The following is a 22,740-nucleotide window of genomic DNA, read 5'->3' on the forward strand; positions in this document are numbered from 1 at the left end:
AAAAAAAAAATCCGCCAAGTTTAACCTCACATAGTTCCAGCTGTTTCAATCCCGGGAAAGCAAAACAAAACCACCTCTTAAACTGTGGCCAATTGTACAGTACAGTGGAGGGAAAACAGCAGGTAAAGTGATATTTTCACAGATACTGTGAATGGATTGCTGTTAGTATAATGCCGAGTTCACCATGGGGTCATTCTGAAAAATTATTTTCAGCGTCCAGAGTTCTAAACTCCATGCAGCTTTCTATAAGAAGTGTATGTGCCCCAAAATAAAGAAAAAGGCTGCATAAGAGGAAAACTAGGCCAGTGGATATAAAGCTTTCAATATCTACAACCATGAAAGTGTACATTTCTGTGTTAAGACTTCTTGGACATTACTTCCTTATGAACTTATTTTGGCCTTCTTCTCTCCCTCTGTATTTCAGCTACAGGTTTGTACTTCCTTTCCCCATCTTTCATATTCCACTTTTATTTTGCAACTTTGTAAAGAAATAATGTATAACTTAGAGGACAACTGACCTGCGAAGAATATGGAGGCTCACTGATTTATTTACTTTTAAAAGTAAGCAACAACAAAAAAATTGATACAATGAATTGTATGTGCAGTATGGATAAGGAACAGAACATCAGTAGCAAAGAAATTAGTCTCATATTTTTATTTTCAGCTATATAGAGTTTTTTTTAAAGCATACCATCATACTGTCTTATTTGCAGTTTGCTCTGTCTTCTGGTTTAAAATAGTGTGGTTTTCAGAGCTAATGACCCTTTGAACTTCTCTTCTCACTGAATCTTATCTGAAGCTGTCTGTCACTGTTTCTTTGATGTATAGTGCTCCAGAAATAAGCAACCAATTGGGCCATTGAGCTCAGAGAAGCTCTTTAGCATAGATAACAACTGAAGTTTCTTAACTCTTCCTGTACTGGAAACAATATATGAAAAGTTTCTTTGCTATTAATGGTCTATTTATTAGCTGTATTACACATACAATTCATTTTTTCTTAAGTTTATTTTCACTTCAAATTCCCTTTAAATGCACATTGCCTGGGTGTCCCATTAATCCTCTGCCTACTTTTAGACATATACCCTGAACAAGCATGCAGAGCAGATGTTTGACTTAAAGAGGAACTGTAAATGAGGATTGAGCTGTATCCCAATCAGCAGCCGACACCCTCCATCAGGGGGGTCTGTATGGCTGATATTGTGGTGAAACCCTCCCACAGTGTGATGTCTGCATCCTGTCTGTGAAGCTTGTTGCATCGTGGGAAATAACAGCTGTTTCCAGCTGCCAACCAACCAGTCCATATCTCTCTCTGTGCATATGTATATCCATAAAAGACAACCGTTTAGCCTATTGCAAAGTTGGGGGGTGTGGTTATAAATAATGGCACTTGGTGCTGTCTAGTTTTTTTTCTTGTTTGCCAGTAGAAAAAGACGACGACTTATAGGCTCATTGTGGATCAAACAACATGAACAAATGACATTCCTCCCCAGCCCTCCCCTTCCTCTTTGCCCGCCGCTCTCCTCAATATGTTGTCTGGATCCTCCTCACTGATCCTGCGTGCCTTGCAGCACTCAGACATCTGATTAGCGGCAATCCGCAGTGGAGAGGAGAGCGGTGGGTAAGTGCTTTTCCTGTATACACGCCGTTACCCTCCGCTCTCCTCTCCACCGCTGGTCACCGCTATCAGATGTCTCAGTGCTGCATGCTCCTCCGGGCATGCAGGGCCAGTGAGGGGGGTGGAGGAGAGCAGCGGCTGGTGGAGGGACAACTATGCCTATCTACATGGGAGGCACCTATGCCTATCTATATGGGGAGGGCACCTATACCTAGCTATTTATATGGGGTGCACCTATACCTAGCTATCTATATGGGGGGCAATTATGCCTAGCTATCTATATGTGGAGGGCATTTATGCCTTGCTATCTATATTGGGAGAATCTATGCCTTGCTATCAATATGAGGGGCACCTGTGCCTAGCTATCTATATGTGGGCACCTACACCTAGTTACCTGTGTGGGGTGCACCTATGCCTAGCTATCTATATGTGGAGGGCATCTATGCCTAGCTATCTATATTGGGAGAATCTATGCCTTGCTATCAATATGAGAGGCACCTGTGCCTAGCTATCTATATGTGGGCACCTACACATAGTTACCTGTGTGGGGTGCACCTATGCCTAGCTATCTATATGTGGAGGGCATCCATGCCTAGCTATCTATATTGGGAGAATCTATGCCTTGCTATCTATATGGGGGGCACCTGTGCCTACCTATCTATATGAGGGCACCTACACCTAGTTACCTGTGTGGGGTGCACCTATGCCTAGCTATCTATATGTGGAGGGCATCTATGCCTAGCTATCTATATTGGGAGAATCTATGCCTTGCTATCTATATGGGGGGCACCTGTGCCTAGCTATCTATATGAGGGCACCTACACCTAGTTACCTGTGTGGGGTGCACCTATGCCTAGCTATCTATATGTGGAGGGCATCTATGCCTAGCTATCTATATTGGGAGAATCTATGCCTTGCTATCAATATGAGGGGCACCTGTGCCTAGCTATCTATATGTGGGCACCTACACCTAGTTACCTGTGTGGGGTGCACCTATGCCTAGCTATCTATATGTGGAGGGCATCTATGCCTAGCTATCTATATTGGGAGAATCTATGCCTTGCTATCTATATGGGGGGCACCTGTGCCTAGCTATCTATATGAGGGCACCTACACCTAGTTACCTGTGTGGGGTGCACCTATGCCTAGCTATCTATATGTGGAGGGCATCTATGCCTAGCTATCTATATTGGGAGAATCTATGCCTTGCTATCTATATGGGGGGCACCTGTGCCTAGCTATCTATATGAGGGCACCTACACCTAGTTACCTGTGTGGGGTGCACCTATGCCTAGCTATCTATATGCGGGGACCTAGGCCTAGCTATCTATATTGGGAGAATCTATGCCTTGCTATCTATATGGGGGGCACCTATGCCTAGCTATCTATATGGGGGCACCTACACCTAGTTACCTGTGTGGGGTGCACCTATGCCTAGCTATCTATATGCGGGGACCTATGCCTAGCTATCTATATTGGGAGAATCTATGCCTTTTTATATATATGGTGGGCACCTATGCCTAGCTATCTATATTAAGGGCATCTATACCTGGCTATTTTAAATGTTGGTAGATCTCTTGAGCTCAGAAATTTTCAAAGCAGCTCGCGAGTCAAAAAAGTGTGGGCATCCCTGCCTTAATAGATGACAAATATACACGCTCTTGAAATAAGGTATGATTAAAAAAAAGTATTAGATTGATCTTGTCATGAACATTTATGTTGCCAGGTGAACATTAGCTTCAGGTGTAGTAAGTGTGCAACAAACATCCAGGAACCCATGGCCAACCCCAGTGAAAAGGAATGGATTTCAGGAACGCTGTTCATATCACAATGCAGCTGTTCTGCACAACTAGTACATGTTTCAGGAGTATAGGGCAGGATTTATTTTGATTAGAGGAAGAGAGAGTGTGAGAGTGTGTGTGTGAGAGAGTGTGTGTGTGTGTGTGTGTGTGAGAGTGTGTGTGTGTGAGAGTGTGTGTGAGAGTGTGTGTGTGTGAGAGTGTGTGTGTGTGAGAGTGTGTGTGAGAGTGTGTGTGTGAGAGTGTGTGTGTGTGAGAGTGTGTGAGAGTGTGTGTGTGTGAGAGTGTGTGTGTGTGAGAGTGTGTGTGTGTGAGAGTGTGTGTGTGTGTGAGAGTGTGTGTGTGTGTGTGAGAGTGTGTGTGTGTGTGAGAGAGTGTGTGTGTGTGTGTGTATGTGTGTGTGTGTGTGTGTGTGTGTGTGTGTGTGTGTGTGTGTGTGTGAGAGTGTGTGTGTGTGCAGCAGGACACTAAGGAATGCTCTTTGGGAGAGGGAGGGGGATCACTAGAAAGTAGAAAACATTGTACAGGGGAGGGAGGAAAGAAGTCAGGACCCCATCCCCGTTAAAACAGATTTTGTTTTAGGGGGACATTTCAAGAACAACAAAAAAAATAAAATATGGATTTATACTAAAGCAGATACAATAAAACTATCAAACCCAAGACAGTGAGGAAAGTTCATATAAGCTCAGGACCCCCAAACATCATACCAGTCGGTGCAGGATCAGGCAAGCCAAGCCACAACGAAATGGATATGTGCAAAAGGATCCGCAATCCAGACCAGGTTGAAGTAAAAGGCTGATATCTTTATTCAAAAATCCACAGACATGCAATAAAATCACAGGATCAACTCACGCGTATCGGGCCTACCATCTGCCCTTAATCGTAGTTAACTACGATTAAGGGCAGATGGTAGGCCCGATACGCGTGAGTTGATCCTGTGATTTTATTGCATGTCTGTGGATTTTTTGAATAAAGATATCAGCCTTTTACTTCAACCTGGTCTGGATTGTGGATCCTTTTGTACATATCCAAACCCAAGACAGATGTGAGACATAAATCAAACAGTATTGTCCACTTGGACCATTACATTATTTCAATATGCATGTATTAAATGGACATGTAGTGAGTCTCACCAGTATAAAGTACTGAAGAACACATTCCCAACCATTTACATTCAGTACTAATGAACAACTCCGCAATACTGAGCACAAACGCCATTCCACAGCAAAGAGACTGGCATTGCTACATATGTGTCACTTGAAGATCATAACAGCCTATATACGCCTTACTGAAGAGGCGGCACGCGAAGATGCAGCATCTTTTCTAATCTGTAATTTACGTCTTCCAAGAATAAAAATGATTAATGGTGTGGAGATTCTGTCAGGCTAAGGAAACTCATTTTTCAGGGCTTTATAAAACCCCCCTTTTCCTTTCTACGCTAAAAAGCAGAAAAATAATGAGTGATGTTACAGGAAACACAGTTCCCATGTATGACAAATGATAATGTCCTAATATTGCCACAGAGTACACTCCATCCCATGTTTAAGTGTAAACAATGATGGTGTCTTAGAATTTAGACAGCATATAATGATAGAAGGATTTATGTCACCAAAAGTGGGTCTTATTTTTAAAATATCTGTGTTACCCTGCAACCACCAATAGATTGCAGTGCAAGAAAACAGAAGTAAATCTAAGTGGCTGTTATGAGGAAACTTAATGAATAAGGAAATTAAACCCAAAGACACTTCTGCAAATAGGACCAAGTGCATGCAGTGTAAATGTTCATCTTTAGTTTACCTGGAGGAAGAATGGAACACACATGCAGTATGCGTAAGGTATCCATACAACAATTGACTCACTATGTGATTTGATTACAATTGGATGAAAATGGGTGCAGGCACGAGCATGCCCAATCGATGATGTGACCGATGCCAGGCTGATATTGATCGGACATGCTGCAAGATGTATGGCTGATGTGCCTAATGGGGTGCATGGCGGTATTGGCGGGTGATATCAGGACACGCGACAAACACAACGGAACCCTCTGCACTGTCCCCACTAATGTAAAATGTGCCGTCCAGCGCCCTGTGCAGTATACTTTACCGGTCAGTGTCCGCCGCTGGCTCCATGCTCCGTCCACATAGACATACAACATGTGGTTGCTGCCGTATACGGGCGTGTGTGTGATGTCACAAACGTGCACACGTTACAGCAGCAACCACGTGGGGCGCATGTATGTGGATGGAGTGCGGAGCACAGAGCTAGCTGTGAGGGTTGTGAACGTGGTGTCACAATGCCAATTCCCAAGAGATTTCATGCTGAAATCGGTCAGGAATCGCCCTTTGATGTATGTGCAGGCAACAAATCTCTGTCCGATCAGAGCAAGATCTGTCTCTTGGTCGATCTGCCTGTACATCACCTGATGTATGGGCACCTTTAGTGGTCTACAGACTTTACACTGACAAGTTTAGCTGTCTTTAAACTTGCCACTTTAAAGAGTAACTGTCAGGCTGCAGGAGCTAATTTAAACCTCTATTCTCCTGTGTTAAACAGTTTAGAAGGAAGCTCAAAAGCCATTAGTGAAGATAAAAATCTCAGTTACCTTTGATGTGTGCTTATCAGCAAGTCTGTTATAGACCCATAAAGACGCAAGCCGCATACTAAAATGCAAAGCATTCTGGGGCCCTCCCCTCGGCTGCTAATGAGACGTTACAGAAGCTTGTAATCAGTCCAGCGTGTAGCACTGATAAATCTCGGGGCAGAGTACTCTGCAGGAGTCAGCTATTGTTCCTAGCCACATGGCTCATTAATATTCACTGCACACTGTGTTGTTCAAGTAGGAGCTTATCTGTGATCAGGAAGCAGGCAGGACATGACGACACATTTGACAGAAAAACATGGAGCCTGCCATGAGCTGTCAGGAGCATCTATCTCTGCATATACTATATACAAATTCTGTGAAATCCAAACGTGGACAGTGAAATGCATATGTAATGTAAGTACAGCCAATCTTTAGCTACTGATATATGTGTTTATTTTCTCTGAGACCTTATACCTAACAGCTCCTCTTTAAGACCTAATTATATAAAAAAACATCTCATTATGGGCCCATTCCCATTTAGCTTTTTCTCCAAGTTTTCTTGTACGTGATATTTTCATATCTTATCAATACAATGCCTTTTAAACCCCCGGCAAGCAAGAAAATTTTGGAAGTAACTTTTCATCTACTTTTTGGAACGTTTTTAATTGTAGATTGCTTAAAGGGACTCAGAGGAGTGAAAAAGACTAAATTGGAACTTACCGGGGGCTTTCTCCAGGCCACCGTAGGTTGGGAGGTCCCCCGGGATCCTCCTGGCTCCTCTCCCGGTCCCTCTGCAGAAATAAAGACTGGCGACACCGGGGCCAAGTGTCGGGCTGACACTTCCTGAACGATGACGCTCGTCGGCATCATGCCGGCCGCTACGCGTCATCACCGCAGCCGGCGTGACAGTACTGCGCATGCGCGGTTTACAGTTAGAAAACCGCACACGCACAGTTTACAGTTAGAAAACGCGCATGCGCAGTACTGTCACGCGTGTTGTCGACGAGCATCATCGTTCAGGAAGTGTCAGCCCGACACTCGGCCCCAGTGTCGCCGGTCGTGATTTCTGCGGAGGGACCGGGAGAGGAGGACGCCGGGGGACCTCCCAACCTGCGGTGGGCTGGAGAAAGCCCCAGGTAAGTTCCGATTTTGTTTTTGTTCTCTCCTCGGAGTCCCTTCAAAAGCTATTTTAAAGAAGAAGATGAAAAATTATCTACTAGGAGAAACTAAGGAGAAGAAGTGAATTGGATTGGGCCCACTCTCTCTTGTATGGACAGCTTTCTTCCCCACCCAAATCTCAATGTACATTTTACCTAGTTTCTGTTAAGATGTCCAATACCTTAGTTTTACTTGTTTAAAGGAATACTGAAGGGGGTCAGGGGAAAATTAGTTGAACTTACCTGGGGCTTCTAATGGTCCCCCGCAGGCATCCTGTGCCCACGCAGCCACTCACCGATGCTCCGGCCCGCCTCTGGTTCACTTCTGGAATTTCAGACTTTAAAGTCTGACAACCACTGCGCCTGCGCTGCCATGTCCTCACTTCTGCTGATGTCACCAGGAGCGTACTGCGCAGGCCCAGTATGGTCTGCTCCATCAGCGGGAGCAAGAACACCGCAACGCAGACGCAGTGGTTTTCAGACTTTAAAGTCTGAAATTCCAGAAGTGAACCGGAGGCGGGGCCAGAGCATCGGTGAGTGGCTGCGCGGGCACAGGATGTCTGCGGGGGACCATTAGAATCCCCGGGCAAGTTCAACTCATTTTCCCCCGACCCCCCTACAGTATTCCTTTAAATGTTATCTATGTCGGTGTTTCTCAACATTCTATTGGTATGTACCCCTTTTAAAACCCTACACTCACCAAGTACCCCTTGGCACAGTAAACATTATCACAAGTACCTCTTGAACCATATTGAATTGTAGTGCATGGTAATTGGTTCTAAACCATTTCCAAGCATTTACTATTGCTTTTAATTAGCTAAAACACGAATTTGGTGTTGTTCAATTAAGATCATTTATCATGTTCTTAAATTCAAATTATTTTATTCTTGATTAAGTATATAAAGCCCGAGTACCCCCTGGAACAATCAGAAGTACCCCCTGGGGTACGTGTACCACACGTTGAGAACTTAGGATCTATGTGTATCTATTGTGCTACAAAAGACAATGATGCCATATACAAAAATAATAAATGAACTTTTATACAGACTTGTAGTTTTGCAATTCAGTCCTACATTTCAGGTGATCTTCACTTACATAATTTGTGAACTTACACCCAGATGTCTTATTTTTGCTTTCTAATTTTGTTTGCTTATCTTACTTTATTTTGTAGTGAATTGTCAAGAAGTGACCCTGCTATTAATTTCCATACTGTACACACAGACACCCACTCAACTAAATGCAAGAAGAATTTTCACTTTTGAGTTGGAAACCGCAGGTTCAGTGTTGGAGAAATATCAAACACATAATCTCTCAAAAGTGAGTACACCTCTCACATTTCTGTAAATATTGTATTATATCTTTTCAGGGGACAACAATGAAGATATGACACCGATTCAACGTAAAGTAATCATTGCACATCTTGTATAACAGTGTAAATTCACTGTCCCATCAAAATAACAATTCGGCGATTGATGTCTACATCGCTGGCAACAAAAGCAAGTACACTCCTAAGCACCAACTATGTAATGACTCTAGGTTTATTCTAAAATTTGTCTACAAGTTGAAACGGTGTGCTAACTCTGTATCCTACACCTCCTTTATGCACCCAATGTCCCCCTCTGTGCAGTCTCTGTCCCCATGTCTTTTCTGTGCCTCCGTGTCACATTTGTCCCCTTTATTGTGCCTCTCTGTTCATCCATTATCCTCCAATGCCACCCCCAGCCCTTCTGTGCCTACTTTATGCCTCCTGTGCCTGGAAGTGCATCCTTCTGTAACCCTCTGCAAAACCTGTGCCTCCTCCAGTTCCCATGTAGTCCATTCCATCCTCCTGTGCCCTTATGTGCATCGTTCAGTCCCCCATCTGTTACTTTCTATACCCCTGTGACTCCTTCGGTACCCCGTGCCTCTATACATGCCTATGTCATTTACTCGCCTCCAGCGCTCCCTAGATGCTTTCTGCTGCCTCCCTCCCTGTTGCAAAGGTGACACCACTGGGCCCAGCATGTGGCAGGACATTTGTATGCCGGGCTTTTGTAACTCAGGGACTACCTGTCCTTTGTAAAGTTCTGCAGAAAATGTCTGCACTAAATAAAAAAAAATTATATTAAACTATAGACATGGGGAATTTCTCATGTTATACCAGGAGTTTGCCAAGAAAGCCAAAAACTAAACAAGTTGAGGGATTTATATTTATGCAGCTTAATGATCCTATATATGCCCCCTCATTTAAAAAATCAGGTAAAAAGGGAAACCCCATTTGGATCCAGAAGGATATGGGAAGTACAAAGACAGTTACTGTTAGAGGAAACATTTTCAGCGTTAGGCGTATGGTCTGCTAGCTACACTAACATGCTCTAGTGAGAGTTAGCTCTCCAAAGAGTTCAGACTCAGAAGAATGTTATTCAAAAGAGAGGCGGTTCCAGATAACACATTACTGAACAGCGTTGTCAGCCGGTGGGATATTGAAAATTCATCCTTTAGTGTTTCTAGGGATTGACATTTAATGTCTGTATAATGATACACTAACTACAGTTGTGCCTTCCAGCTGACGTGCATTTAAAGATGGTACATATGCCCAGTTTGGGTGTGTCACTGTCACATAATAGTGCTGGGTGGTTTGATTAGTAGGGGAACTTGAAAAATGGCAGCCATATCCAAAATGTGAACCTTGTGATGCTGTCTAGAACGCGGAGGGGGAGGGGGGTTATATTCCTTTAATCAACTGAGCAACTATTTGTTTGATTGCCTAGCTATAACCCTTGTCACTATAGACTGCAAGTGTTTTACCACCCTACATTATTGCTTCCAAATATCAGAAGTCAACATTATTAGTTTCCTAGCACTTTCTCTCTCAGACACAGTAAACTAACATTTAGTGCAAAAAAATGATGCTGGTTACATACCTCTGTTATTGGCAAGAAGACGTTTCTTCTTCCTCTGCCTTTCTGCTTTCTCTTTTTCTGCCAGTTCTTTTGCCAACTGGACCCTCTTTTGCTTCTCTTCTGCCTCCCTCCATCTAATATTCTCCTTCATCGCTTGCTAAAAGAAAAGGGATTGGAAATTAAAAGTTAATTACAGCCTAAATGACATAAAACATTTAATTTTGGGTGGAACGGACAAGCCTGACTCATCCAGAGAAAAATAGCTTAAAATGGTATGGATGAGTCAGGGTCACCCAATTCTAAGGTAGGGTTCATTTTTTTGCATGCATTTTTCGCATTAACCCACCTGGCTTTCTGATTACTTCTGGATTTTAGGGACTAAAAGCGGTGCCATTCTTTTCCAGGCTTTTAGACCTTAAAACGGGGGGAAAAAAGTCACACTGCAAAGAGATCTGCAGCAGCCCCAGCACTTACCTCCCTGGGATCCAGCACTGAAGTTTTCTCTGTAACCCTTGTAAAAACAAAACAGAGGACACCAAGAGCCCAATAGTGCAATATTGTCTGGTAAGCTCAATATATAATGTAATGTCAAAGGTTCTTATACTCACAAAGGTGGGTTACCATCAGGTAACCACTTGACAGGCAGGTGGGGAGTATTAGTACCTGACCCCACTCAGGTATAAAAGTCGCTCTCTGTAGATAGGAAAATGGGGAAAGAACCCCTCCACCAGGGGTGGACTTAATCGTGCTGTAATATGTACGAACAGAGGTGCCAAGCAGAGTAAAACAATGTTCTAAAAATGATAAAAAGAGGGAAGTCGAGGTGGACTTACCTCCCTCTGGTACTGGACATATACTCAAATGCAGATAAAAAATATCCAATTTATTCACAGCTCCATAAAATCGCAACACGTTTCGCGGTCAACAGTCCCGCTTCATCAGGCAGTACAGGAGCATATAAAACTGGTTCAGGTCCATAAAGCGCTCACACGGCAGGCAGAGGATCAGCTAATAGTAATTAGAGGCAGAGGATCAGCAGGGCAGCCAGGCCACTGGTATTGTTTAAAAGGAAATAAACATGGCAGCCTCCATATACCTCTCTTCAGTTTCCCTTAACCACTTGCTGACCGCGCACTTATAATGCGCGTCGGCAAAGTGGCAGCTGCAGGACCAGCGACGCAGATCTGCGTCGCCGGCTGCAGGCTAATTAATCAGGAAACAGCGCTTCCTGTCAATTCACGGCGGGGGGCTCCGTGAATAGCCTGTGGGCCGCCGATCGCGGCTCGCAGGCTAAATGTAAACACAAGCGGAAATAATACGCTTTGTTTACATTTGTACAACGCTGCTAACAGTAGCAGCGTTGTACCAGATCAGCGATCCCTGGCCAATCAGCGGCCGGGGATCGCTGTCACATGACAGGCAGGAGCCTGTTAGAGGCTGCACAGGACAGATCCGTTCCTGTGCAGCCTCCGATCTCCGGGGCAGGGAGTGAGGAGAGGGGGGATCCTGCGGTGGAGGGGGCTTTGAGGTGCCCCCCCCCCTTCAGCCACACGCAGGCAGGAGCGATCAGACCCCCCCCAGCGCATCATGGGTGGGGTAAAAAGGGGGGCGATCTGGTCGCTCTGCCTGGTGTTTGATCTGTGCTGGGGGCTGTAGAGCCCACCCAGCACAGATCAGCAAAATCAGCGCTGGTCCTTAAAGGGACACTTAAGTCAAACAAAAAAAATGAGTTTTACTCACCTAGGGCTTCCAATAGCCCTCTGCAGCTGTCCGGTGCCGTCGCCGTCTCCCTCCGATCCTCCTGGCCCTGCCGGCAGCCACTTCCTGTTTCGGTGACAGGAGCTGACAAGCTGGGGACGTGAGTGATTCTTCGCATTCCCAGACACATTAGCACCCTCTATGCTGCTATATGGTATATGATATATGCTATAGTAGCATAGATGGCGCTATTGTGGCCAAGAACGCGAAGAATCACTTGCGTCCCCAGCCTGTCAGCTCCTGTCACCGAAACAGGAAGTGGCTGCCAGCGGGGCCAGGAGGAGCGGAGGGAGACGGCGAGGGCACCGGACAGCTGCAGGGGGTTATTGGAAGCCCCAGGTGAGTAATACTCATTTTTTTTTTACTTAAGTGTCCCTTTAAGGGGGGGGGGGGGTAAAGGCTGGGTCATCAAGTGGTTAAAGTCTATTTGGATGGATATATCCGTCCAGATAGCCTGCACTGCTGACCAGCCCTGGTGCGAGTGCTCCCGCCGCCCCCCGTTAGCCTGGAGATAAATGAATGGGAACACAGTACCCATTCATTGATCTAAGTCCCCATATGAAAGACCGACACCGTCAACGAGGCGATTCTGTCTTTCACAAATCCCCTTCTGTCCCGCCCACGCATCACTTCCGCTTTGCGGACAAATTTCCACATGCAGAAGTAAGCTGCGAGGGCATCTTGTGGCCAAATAGTAAAATTACATCTGGAAATAAAAATTTCACGATAATGACTGAAAAAAATTACATACATAGTTACCTTAGGGACTGAACTTTTTTTTTAATTATATAGTAAAGTATATTACTGTTATTTTTTAAATGATGGGCTTGTAATAAGTGATGGACGCAAAACTGAAAAAATGCCACTTTATTTCCAAATAAAATATCGGCGCTATACATTGTGATAGGGACATAATTTAAACGGTGTAATAACTGGGACAAATGGAAAAATAAAATACATGGGTTTTAATTACGGTAGCATGTATTATTTTAACTATAATGGCTGAAAAATGAGAAATGATTTAAAAAAAAAAAATCTTAATCTTCCTGTGGCTGAATGGAGTATTGGTTAAGGGCTCTGCCTTTGACATGGGAGACCAGGGTTCGAATCCTGGCTAGGTCAAGTACCTATTCAGTAAGGAGTTCAAGGCAAGACTCCCTAACACTGCACGGTGGCCTCCTGAGCACGTCCCAGTGGCTGCAGCTCTTGAGCGCTTTGAGTCCGACAGTGTCGCTTCAGTGTCTCTTTAAGTAGCCCAATTCTTTGCATTTATCATAAAAGTGTAAATATAAGTTTTTCAACTAAGCTAGCAAGAAAGTGAGAAAAGCGCTATATAAATGTTCCGATTATTATTATTATCTACCAGCCCCCCCTGCAGCCATCCTGTGCCCTCGCAGTCGCTCATGAGTCCTCTGGTCCACCGCTGCCAGCTAGTTTTGTTTTTTGCCGACTGCGTGTCGGCCGGCCGCCATGCGTATGTTTTTACGCATTACCACTGGTGCAGGGAGCTATTGCAGACATCAACAAGTACATTTTTACGCATTACGGGTGTAATGCGTAACATTTTACGCATTACTCCCGTAACGCGTAAAAATGTACTTGTTGATGTCTGCAATAGCTTCCTGCACCAGCGGGAATGCGTAAAAACGTACGCATGGTGGCCGGCAAAAAACGAAACTAGCCGGCAGCGGGGGACCAGAGGACCCATGAGCGACTGCGAGGGCACAGGATGGCTGCAGGGGGCTGGTAGATGCCCCAGGTAAGTAAAACTCTTTTTTTTAGTTAAGGTACCCTTGAAGGCTGAAGTGGTTAAGATAACATGGGATTTATAAAAAGCTCTTGGCTCATACTAAAATCAACTACACTCTTCTTTTAAAATGTATTTTTCAAAATATTAACAAGAATTTTAACAATGTTGGCTCGTGTTAAAAATGTTACTTCCCATACATTTATGAACTACTTTAGTATTTACATTTTTACATGGTCATGCACACCAAATAAAACCCCTTGACAAGTTCAGGATATGCTTTTTTCTGGTGTTCAAGAGAAAATTGCTTGACTCAGTATGGAGATTTGGTTCACAATTGATGACAGCATGTTAGGTTATTAATTGCTAGAGCAATGGAAACAATCATACAATCTGAAAGTGATCTCACAGATCAGTAACCAATGTGTTAGCTGTACGTAGCATCTGCAGATTGAAACAAAATATCTTACAGTGTTAATCAATGAGTCAACTAGAGTCACTGAGAAGGATGCACAGTATATGGCGGGCTCAAGTACGTGATTCATATATATTGGTATAGTTCATAGTACAAAACATATTTAAGCAAGTGTTCATTTCTGAAAACTAACAGCACAGTAAAATCCAGAGTTACCCTTTAAAACTCAGAATAGCCTACTTGTTTGCTTTTTAATACACCGTGGGACAATTATGGAAACAAGTAAGAGGCAAACTTTGCAGAACACCAGATGAACACATAACAAATCAATAAAGGAAACAATAGCCATCTGTGCACCTCTTTCTGAAGGATATTCACTTTCTTGCTAGCTTAGTTGAAAAACTTATATTTACACTTTTATGATAAATGCAAAGAATTGGGCTACTTAAAGAGACACTGAAGCGAAAAAAAATATATGATATAATGAATTGGTTGTGTACTATGAATAATTACTAGAAGATTAGCAGCAAAGAAAATATTCTCATATTTTTATTTTCAGGTATATAGTGTTTTTTCTAACATTGCATCATTCTATATTATGTGCAGATTACACAACACTCAGCATTCAAAATGAGTCTTTCGGAGCAGTCTGTGAAGTAATAAACTCTCCTCTGCTAGAGGAAAAGTAAACAGTTCAATTACAGTTGAGATAATAAAAGTCAGATAACAGCCCTCTCCACGACCAAGTTGGTCGGAGAGCTTAATAGCTTTTTTGCATAGAGATAACAACTGGAGTTTCTCAACTCTTCCTGCACTGGAAACAATTAGACTGCTGTATCTGATCTTAAGGTGGCCATACACTGGCCCGATTCCCGGCCGTTTCGACAGCAGATTCGATCCTGGGATCGAATCTGCTGCCAATCGTTCGCGGTAAACGCCGCCGACGATCCGATTTCCTCCCGAAATCGGATCGGTCCGTCGATCGCGCCGTGCGGGAAATTACCCTCGATCGCCCGCGGGTAAAGTGCGCGTCGCTAGCGGCGGCCGATCCGATGAAAAATACATTACCTGATGCGGGCTCCCGGGCGTCTTCTCCGCATCTTCTCAGCGCTGCACCCGCTCCATCCCGGCGCTTCCTGGGTCACTGCAGTGACCCAGGAAGTTCAAATAGAGGGCGCTCTATTTGAACTTCCTGGTCACGGAGTGACACAGGAAGCGCCGAGATGGAGCAAGAACAGAGCGGTGCAGCGTGGAGAAGATGCCCGGGAGCCAGCCTCAGGTAATGTATGCGCGGGGGGAGGACAGGCGGCAGGAGCAGCTGAACAGATTGTGATCGGTTTCAGGCTGAAATCGATTCACAATCTGTTTGCAGTAAAGGCAGCCATACGATCCCTATCTGATCAGATTCGATCAGATAGGGATCTGTCAGCTGGTCGATCTGATGGCACATCGACCAGTGTATGGCTGCCTTTAATGTTTTTTTCCTTAGCTGTACTACACATACAAATCATAATATCATCATTTTTTTTTTCGCTTCAGTGTCTCTTTAAAGGAATGCTCATCTCTAGTGGTTGTGAAAGTTGACTTTCACTAAACTCACATGGGAAACTGCTTACACAACAGACAGCGGTTTCCCCAGAAGTTTTTTCCAGCTGGGTGGCATAAAAAAGTAGCCGGGTGGGACGCGATAAGAGAATGAAGGGCTAGCGCTCTTCTGTGAAACTCGGCTCACAGCATAGGAGGAGGTAAGCCGATGACAACCAGGTGCACACCAAAACTAGCCAGGTGGAGCCTGGGTAGAACACCGAGACATTGCCTATTTAGTAACCATTTTTTACCATAAAAGTAGCACTGCTACTCTATTCTATTTGCTCCTTTTCAGGCATTTATGTTTTTTAAAACTTTCCCTGAGAGCTAGTTCACACTGGGCGCTTTGGTAGCGGGTTTTGCTGATGTCCGGCAATCAGGAAAGTGATTTTTAGAGATTGCGTTTTGTGATTCTTTACCATTGAAATGCAATTGCTCCAAAATCGCTCCAAAAATGCTGCATGTTTCAGATTCAGATTACATGTTTTAGATTTCAGAAAATTGAGAATCACTGGTGATTGCTACAGTGTGAACACTACCATTGACTTGCATTAGCAGCAGCGCTGTGCTGATCACCGATCAGCAAAGCGTTGCCAAAGCGGCCAGAGTGAACCCTCCCTGCTTTCTCTCACACCACAAGACAAAACTTGTTAAGAAAAAGTACAACACAAAAAAACCCTTCATTGGTGAGTATAGATTGGTAAGTATAGAGCAGCGATCCTGTGATTACGGTTTCCTATTTTTTCTGGGAAGGGGAACAGTGTCCAAGCTCCTTCTCAATAACCCTCCCAATCGGGATGGAAGAGAAACGTTGGTCATACGACTGCTACTGAATATATGGAGGAAAACAAAAACATTGATCGTTACATGTTTAATCTCATCTTGCAAAAAGGGAAAAGACCCATCCTCAACAAGTGCTTTGAATGACTGGTAGCGACACACATCAAAGCATCCATCCCTGCAAATCTAGAACACCACCAGTTTTCCTACCAAACAAATAACTCAACTGAGCACTGAGTCATCTGCGTTGCTCTCCATACGGCCCTCTCACACCTGGAAAAGCCCAACACCTATGTAAGGATGCTCTTCATTGACTACAGCTTGGCATTTAACACCAATCGTGCCTAGCCAGCTGATCAACAAACTATGTGCAAGATTTTGCTTTCTCCATATGTAACTGGTTATTGGACTTTCTTATAAATCACCCTGAAGCTTTCAGATTAGGATAACACACATCCCCCACCCTTACTCTGAACACTGAATTACCACAGGGCTTTGTACTATGTCCTCTCCTCTATGCACTTTTCACACCAGTCTCCCAGCCTATCCAAAATTCAAACATAATTGCTAAGTTTGCATATGTTACAACGGTTATTGGGCATAAATCAGACAATGAGGAAGCTGAATACAGATGAAGTAGTAAGGAGCCTGACTGCACGGTGCAACATTAATAACCTGTTATTAAATACAAAAAGACGAAAGAAGTAATTCTGTTTGCCTTCACTCGGGATAGGAACCTGGAGATTGCCCTGCCTGTCTGGGGACAGGCAGCACAAGATACAATTTAAATAGCCACATCCTCCTACCTATCCTCCGGGACTTTCATGTCCCCTGGACAGGCAGGATGCAATTATCCGGGCAGCTGGGAGTCAGAGGGTAAGCGCAGAGCGAGGTGTGGCGCTTCCGCTTGAGGCTCCGTCGGAAGCCATCAATTGGTGGCCCGGAACTTCCGCCGGCGGGGAGGTGGACCTCACGCCTCGTGGGAACTATTTAGGCGCATGGGCGAATAGACGCAGAGGCATACTGTGCTGGATCAGCGTTCCCTCTGCCATCTGCAATGGAGGATACCTCTCAGGGCAAGGACACTATGGCGCAAACTGAAAAGACTTGCCTGAAAAGACTCGCCCCCACTTATCCCAAGCCTCTGTGCAATGCTTGTATTCTACAAGTGGTAAAACATAAAAGTGGTGACATGTTTAACCACCCTGGCGTTCTATTAATCACCCTGGCGTTCAATTTCCCCAGGATTTCTGTGCAAAACGTGGTTCAATTAATTTCAAATAATTTTCAAGGTTTTTTTTGTAATCAATTTTTTTAATATTGAATTCAATACAGGTTATTGTATTGAATTCAATTAAAAAAAAAAAGTGTTTGCAGCGAGATGTTGACGCTGTGTGACCCTGGTGTCATCAACGCCGATCAGCGGGGGACATGAAGCAAAATCCGCCAAGGGACATGGAAGAAGGCACTGGGGAAGCTATCAGAGGTACGCGACGAGGGATCAGCACACCAATGGTAAGTATAAGACCCAGATGTATAGCCAGGTGTATAGTTTTGCCAGGTATATAGGTAGCTAGATGTTTAGCCAGGTATATAGGTAGCCAGATGTTTTGCCAGATGTATAGGTAGCCAGGTGGAGCAAGATGTATAGGTAGCCAAGTGTCCCCCCCATCCCCACCCCTCAGTCTCCTCCAGCCCAGATTTACTCACCCGAGGGCTGTCTCCTGCGGCGGATGCAGCACTTCCTCCTCCATTGCGAAGTCTCGTGTTCTGTGTAATTACAGTACGAGGCTTGGTGACGTCGCTAAGCCGCGTACTGTAATTACACAGACCGGGACTTTAGTGATGGAGGAGGAGGGTGCCCATTGCGGCTGGCGCAGGAGACAGCTCTCGGGTGAGTAGTGTAGGGCTGGATACCAGGTGGCTAGGAGATCAGGGGAGGGGGGGTTGGGAGTTCGGAAAGTGTGTGTGTGTGTGTGTGTGGGGGGGGGTTACGGGGGGACGCACGTGGGATCGGGAGGGAGAGGGAGGAAACACCCACAGCCGCACAGAAGGGGACACCTCCCCCCAGCACAGAAGGGGGAGTCCCCGACCGGCCACCAGCCCGCATAGAAGGGGGATCTCCCCGTACAGAAGGGGTAGTCCCCGACTGGCCACAAGCCTGCATAGAAGAGGGCTCTCCCTCCGCACCAGCACATAAGGGAAATACCCGGCCACCCGCCCGCACAGAAGGGGGAATCCCTGCCCACACATTCTCTGCCCCGCTGACTGCACAGGGATTCCCCAGAGTGGCTGGATGCTAGTTCTGCACGCTGGGGGTAGCACAGATCGCTACCCACAGCGTGCTGACAGGCATCCAGCCATCCTGGGGAATCCCTCTGAAGAGGGAAAAGAGGAGCCGGCGGTGCAGAGAAACAGGAAATCTCCCTGGCAGTATTGACGAGCCTAGCTCGTCATTACTACTTTAAGCATGTTTCTGCTAGATGAGCAAGGCTCGTCATAACTGCCAGGGTGGTTAATGAAGAAGAGGCATTTAGGTGGTCAGGATGTCCTGAAGTTGATTCTGCCATTTCAAAATTATCCAAAGATTCAGCCATTCCTTTTGAGGATATGGGTTTGTTAAAGGATATGTCAGACAGGAAAATGGAGACTCTGCTCAAAAAAGCCTGGGAGGCAATCTCTGCCTCATCTCCTAATTTAGCAGCCACCTGCACTGCTCGTTGTTTAATTCTCTGTCTGCAAGAGATGCAGGCTCATTTGAAAGATGGTGCTCCACTTGAAAGCATTTCCCTGTCAGTTGCTACTATAAAGTTAGTTGCTAAGTTCCTAGCAGATGCCTCTAGTGAGGCTGTCAGAATTTCTGTTCGCAGATTTTTATGGCTAAAAAATTGGGAAGGTGACATGGCAACTAAAGTGAAACGTTGTGGTCTCCCATTTGAAGGGGACCTGTTTGGCTCAGCCCTTCAGCAAGAGCTAGAAAGGGCGGCTGAAAAGAAAAAGATTTTTACTCCGCTAAATAAAAAAAAAAAAGTCTCCCGAGAAAAGATTTTGGGGCCCTAGAAAAACCTATAGAGGTAAGGAACTGAATAAAAAAATGGCACACGAAAAAAGACCTCAAAGCTAAAGGTTCTCCTCTTCAATCCTGATGACACAGCCATATAGGAATGGATCTTTATTTGTAAAAAAAAAAAAAAAGCACAGGCAACGTGTTTCGTGGGAACTCGAGTTCCCACGAAACGTGCTGCCTGTGCTTTTTTTTAGTAATAAATATCGATTCCTATATGGGTGTGTCAACATTGAGGTAAGCCACCTCATTAATTTATATTTTACTTAATTTGAATGTATTTTATTCCCCTTGGGCTCATCTTTACCCCTTTTTACTGCAATAGAAAAAGCTGTGGAGAGTCTTTTCCAGAAGGGAGTTGTGGAAGAGGTTCCAATTCAGGAGAGAGAAAGGGGTTTTTACTCCACACTCTTCCTGGTTCCAAAACCGAACGCTGATTTTCGCCTGATCATAAATCTTTGTTCTTTGAACCAATTTGTAAAATACATAAAGTTTTGCATGGAATCAATTTCTTCCAGAATTCAACTTCTAGGGAAAGATTATTTCATGGCGACCATAGATCTTATGGATGCATATTATCATGTAACCATTCTGCCAGCTCACTGGAAATACCTAGCAGCAGCAGTTCGTATTTGATCCCAGGTCCTTCACTTACAGTTCAAAGCACTCCCCTTTGGGATTTCAAGTGCTCCCAGGATCTTTACAAAGATCATGATGGAAGTCGCAGCACATCTGAGAATGCAGAAGATCATTCTAGTACCATACCTAGACGTTCTGCTGATAGCTGCAAAATCCAAAGATAATCTCTAAGAGCATATTCAGATGGTTCTGACAATTCTGAAGGACCTGGGATGGATCTTGAATCTAAAGAAATCCGACCTTACACCAGATCAGAGGAAATAATTTTTGGGAGTATCACTGGATACAGTGAACCATATCTCTTGTCTGCCACAAAAGAAAGTGGATCAAGTAATCACTTGTACTCAGGAACGTGTGAGAGCAAAATCTGTCACAGTAAGACAAGCTATATGTCTCTCCTGGGCAAATATTCAGCGTGTATTCCAGCAGTGGCCCGGGCTCAAGAAAATTTCAGAATCCTTCAACTGCCAATCTTGTGTCAGTGGTCAGGCAGACAGGAGGATCTAGATCAAAAAATTAAATCTCTGAACTGGTGGACTTCCAGGCAAAACCTGCAAAGAGGTGTAAGTTGGATCTCGCTAAATTCAGTGATTATTGTGACAGATGCAAGCCTCTGGGGATGGGGAACACATCTGGGTCAAGAAAACCTCCAGGGCAGGTCGTCTCCAATAGAAAAGACCTTATCATCCAATCACAAGAGTTATTGGCGATCTGGAAGTCTCTACGGAGATGGGAAAATCTGCTCGTAAACAAAAACGTAATTTTTTTACTCAGACAACCAGACGGCAGTAACTCACATAAACAAGCAAGGAGGGACTTACAGTGCTCCTCTAATATCTCTTTTTCTGCAGATCTTTCACTGGGCAGAGAACAAGGTTCTTTCCTTAAAGGGAACCAGAGGATGAAAAAAAGCTTTTATACATACCTGGGGCTTCCTCCAGCCCCATACGCCTAGATCGTTCCCACGCCCCCGTCCTCCGCTGCATGGATCCGCCGGTACCGGGTCCCGTCATTGCCGCGAGTCGGCCGGCGCACGCAGCCAATTCTCCGCATCACAGGGGGCTCCCTCCATACAGGTACGCATGTGGCTACTTACTGCGCAGCCGCATGCGTACGGGTATGGAGGGAGCTCCTGTGATGCGGACAATTGGCTGCGTCCGCCGGAAGTGACGGGCCCGGTACCGGCGGATCCAGGAAGCGGAGGATGGCGGCGTGGGAGCGATCCAGGCTTATGGGGCTGGAAGAAGCCCCAGGTATGTATAAAAGCCTTTTTCTATTTTACAAAACCATTCCTCTCTGGTTCCCTTTAAAGTCGGGTCACCTCAAGGGAAAGGACAATGTTCTAGCGGATTAGTTAAGCTGCCAGGAGTTAAATCAGAACATGTCTGAACAAAGAGGTCTTTCTGACAATTTGCAGCAAGTGGGGTCTTCCATCCATAGACTCGTTTGCTGCATGGAACAATGCACTTCTTCCCAGATTCTGCTCTTTCAATCCCAGAGGTTCTTCGATATGTCTAGACACATTCCTGCTTCACTGGGGTCTGGAGAAAGCATTTGTACACCCTCGTTTGAAGTTAATCAGCAGGATACTTCAAAAAGTGATCAAAGACCAGGCCTCGATAATTATTATCGCCCCAGACTGGCCAAGAAGGCCCTGGTATCCCCTGTTACTATCCCTAGCAGTAGAGGAACCCATGGTCCTGCTGATCAGGGAAGATCTACTGTATCAGGGACAAGTATACCATCCCTCAGCGGCCAGTCTGAACCTGAAGGCGTGGCTTTTGAGCGCCGCCTGTTGTTGAATCAAGGCCTATCGGAGAAAGTGGTTTCTACATTGCTTCATGCAAGAAAATCTGTCACTTCCACCTTTTATTTTGAAGGAGAAGGCCTATCTAGGGCTTTTCAGATTTCTAGATACAATACTGAAAAGAAATCTGACCAATAAAGCAACATTTTAATCATTTACAGCTGATTTTAAGTAACAAAAATGTAATGCTAGGTACACACTATGAGATTTTCTGTCAGATCAATTATTTCCAACATTTCCGATCTGATTTCCAATCGACTTTCGATCAGTTTCCGATAGAAATGAACGGAAAACAGTCAGAAATCGATTGGAAATCAATCGGACATGTTGGAAATAATCGATCTGACAGTAAATCTGCCAGAAAAGCTCAGTGTGGTACCTAGTATAAGAGAACTTTATTTGCACATGTAACATTTGCATTTCTAGTTAAATTACACAATGGACCACCACATGTGAATTGAGCAGGGTATATATCACCATTATCTATTGTCAAAATTAAAGCAGAACTGAAAATAAATAAAATACAAAGAGTTTAACTTACCCGGGGCTTCTGCCAGCCCCTTGCAGCCATCCTGCACCGCGCCGATCCTCCATTCCCCCCCACCCCCCGACAACTAGCTTTGGTTTCGCCGATGGGCCACTGGGCCTGCGCAGCTCTGGCCACGCATAGTTGCGCTCGCATTCCTGTCCGCAATAGTGTCCTGCGCCGGACGCTATTTCAGACGGGAAAAAAAACAAGGCTACGTGTGGCCCATGAATTTACAAGTCGACCTAAGCGAAACTAGCTGTTGGCGGGAGGACAGAGGATCATGGAGGCACGGGCATAGGACAGGACGGCTGCAATGGGCTGACAGAAGCCCCAGGTAAGTGAAACGCCTTTTTTATTTATTTTCAGTTCCGCTTTAAAGA

At 44.9% G+C, this 22,740-nt stretch overlaps 1 protein-coding gene across 4 annotated transcripts in view; it reads right to left on the reverse strand.

Moving 5' to 3' along the window:
* Window positions 1–22,740, reverse strand: part of DIAPH3 (diaphanous related formin 3) — an 847,513-nt gene that overhangs the window by 264,102 nt on the left and 560,671 nt on the right. For all 4 annotated transcript variants that reach the window (XM_068267828.1, XM_068267829.1, XM_068267827.1 and 1 more), the window contains one exon: window positions 10,056–10,191. In XM_068267828.1, the coding sequence (XP_068123929.1) occupies window positions 10,056–10,191 (136 nt within the window). The remainder of the gene's footprint in view (window positions 1–10,055; window positions 10,192–22,740) is intronic.

Source organism: Hyperolius riggenbachi, chromosome 2 (genome assembly GCF_040937935.1).
Source record: "Hyperolius riggenbachi isolate aHypRig1 chromosome 2, aHypRig1.pri, whole genome shotgun sequence".
NCBI lineage: Eukaryota > Metazoa > Chordata > Amphibia > Anura > Hyperoliidae > Hyperolius > Hyperolius riggenbachi.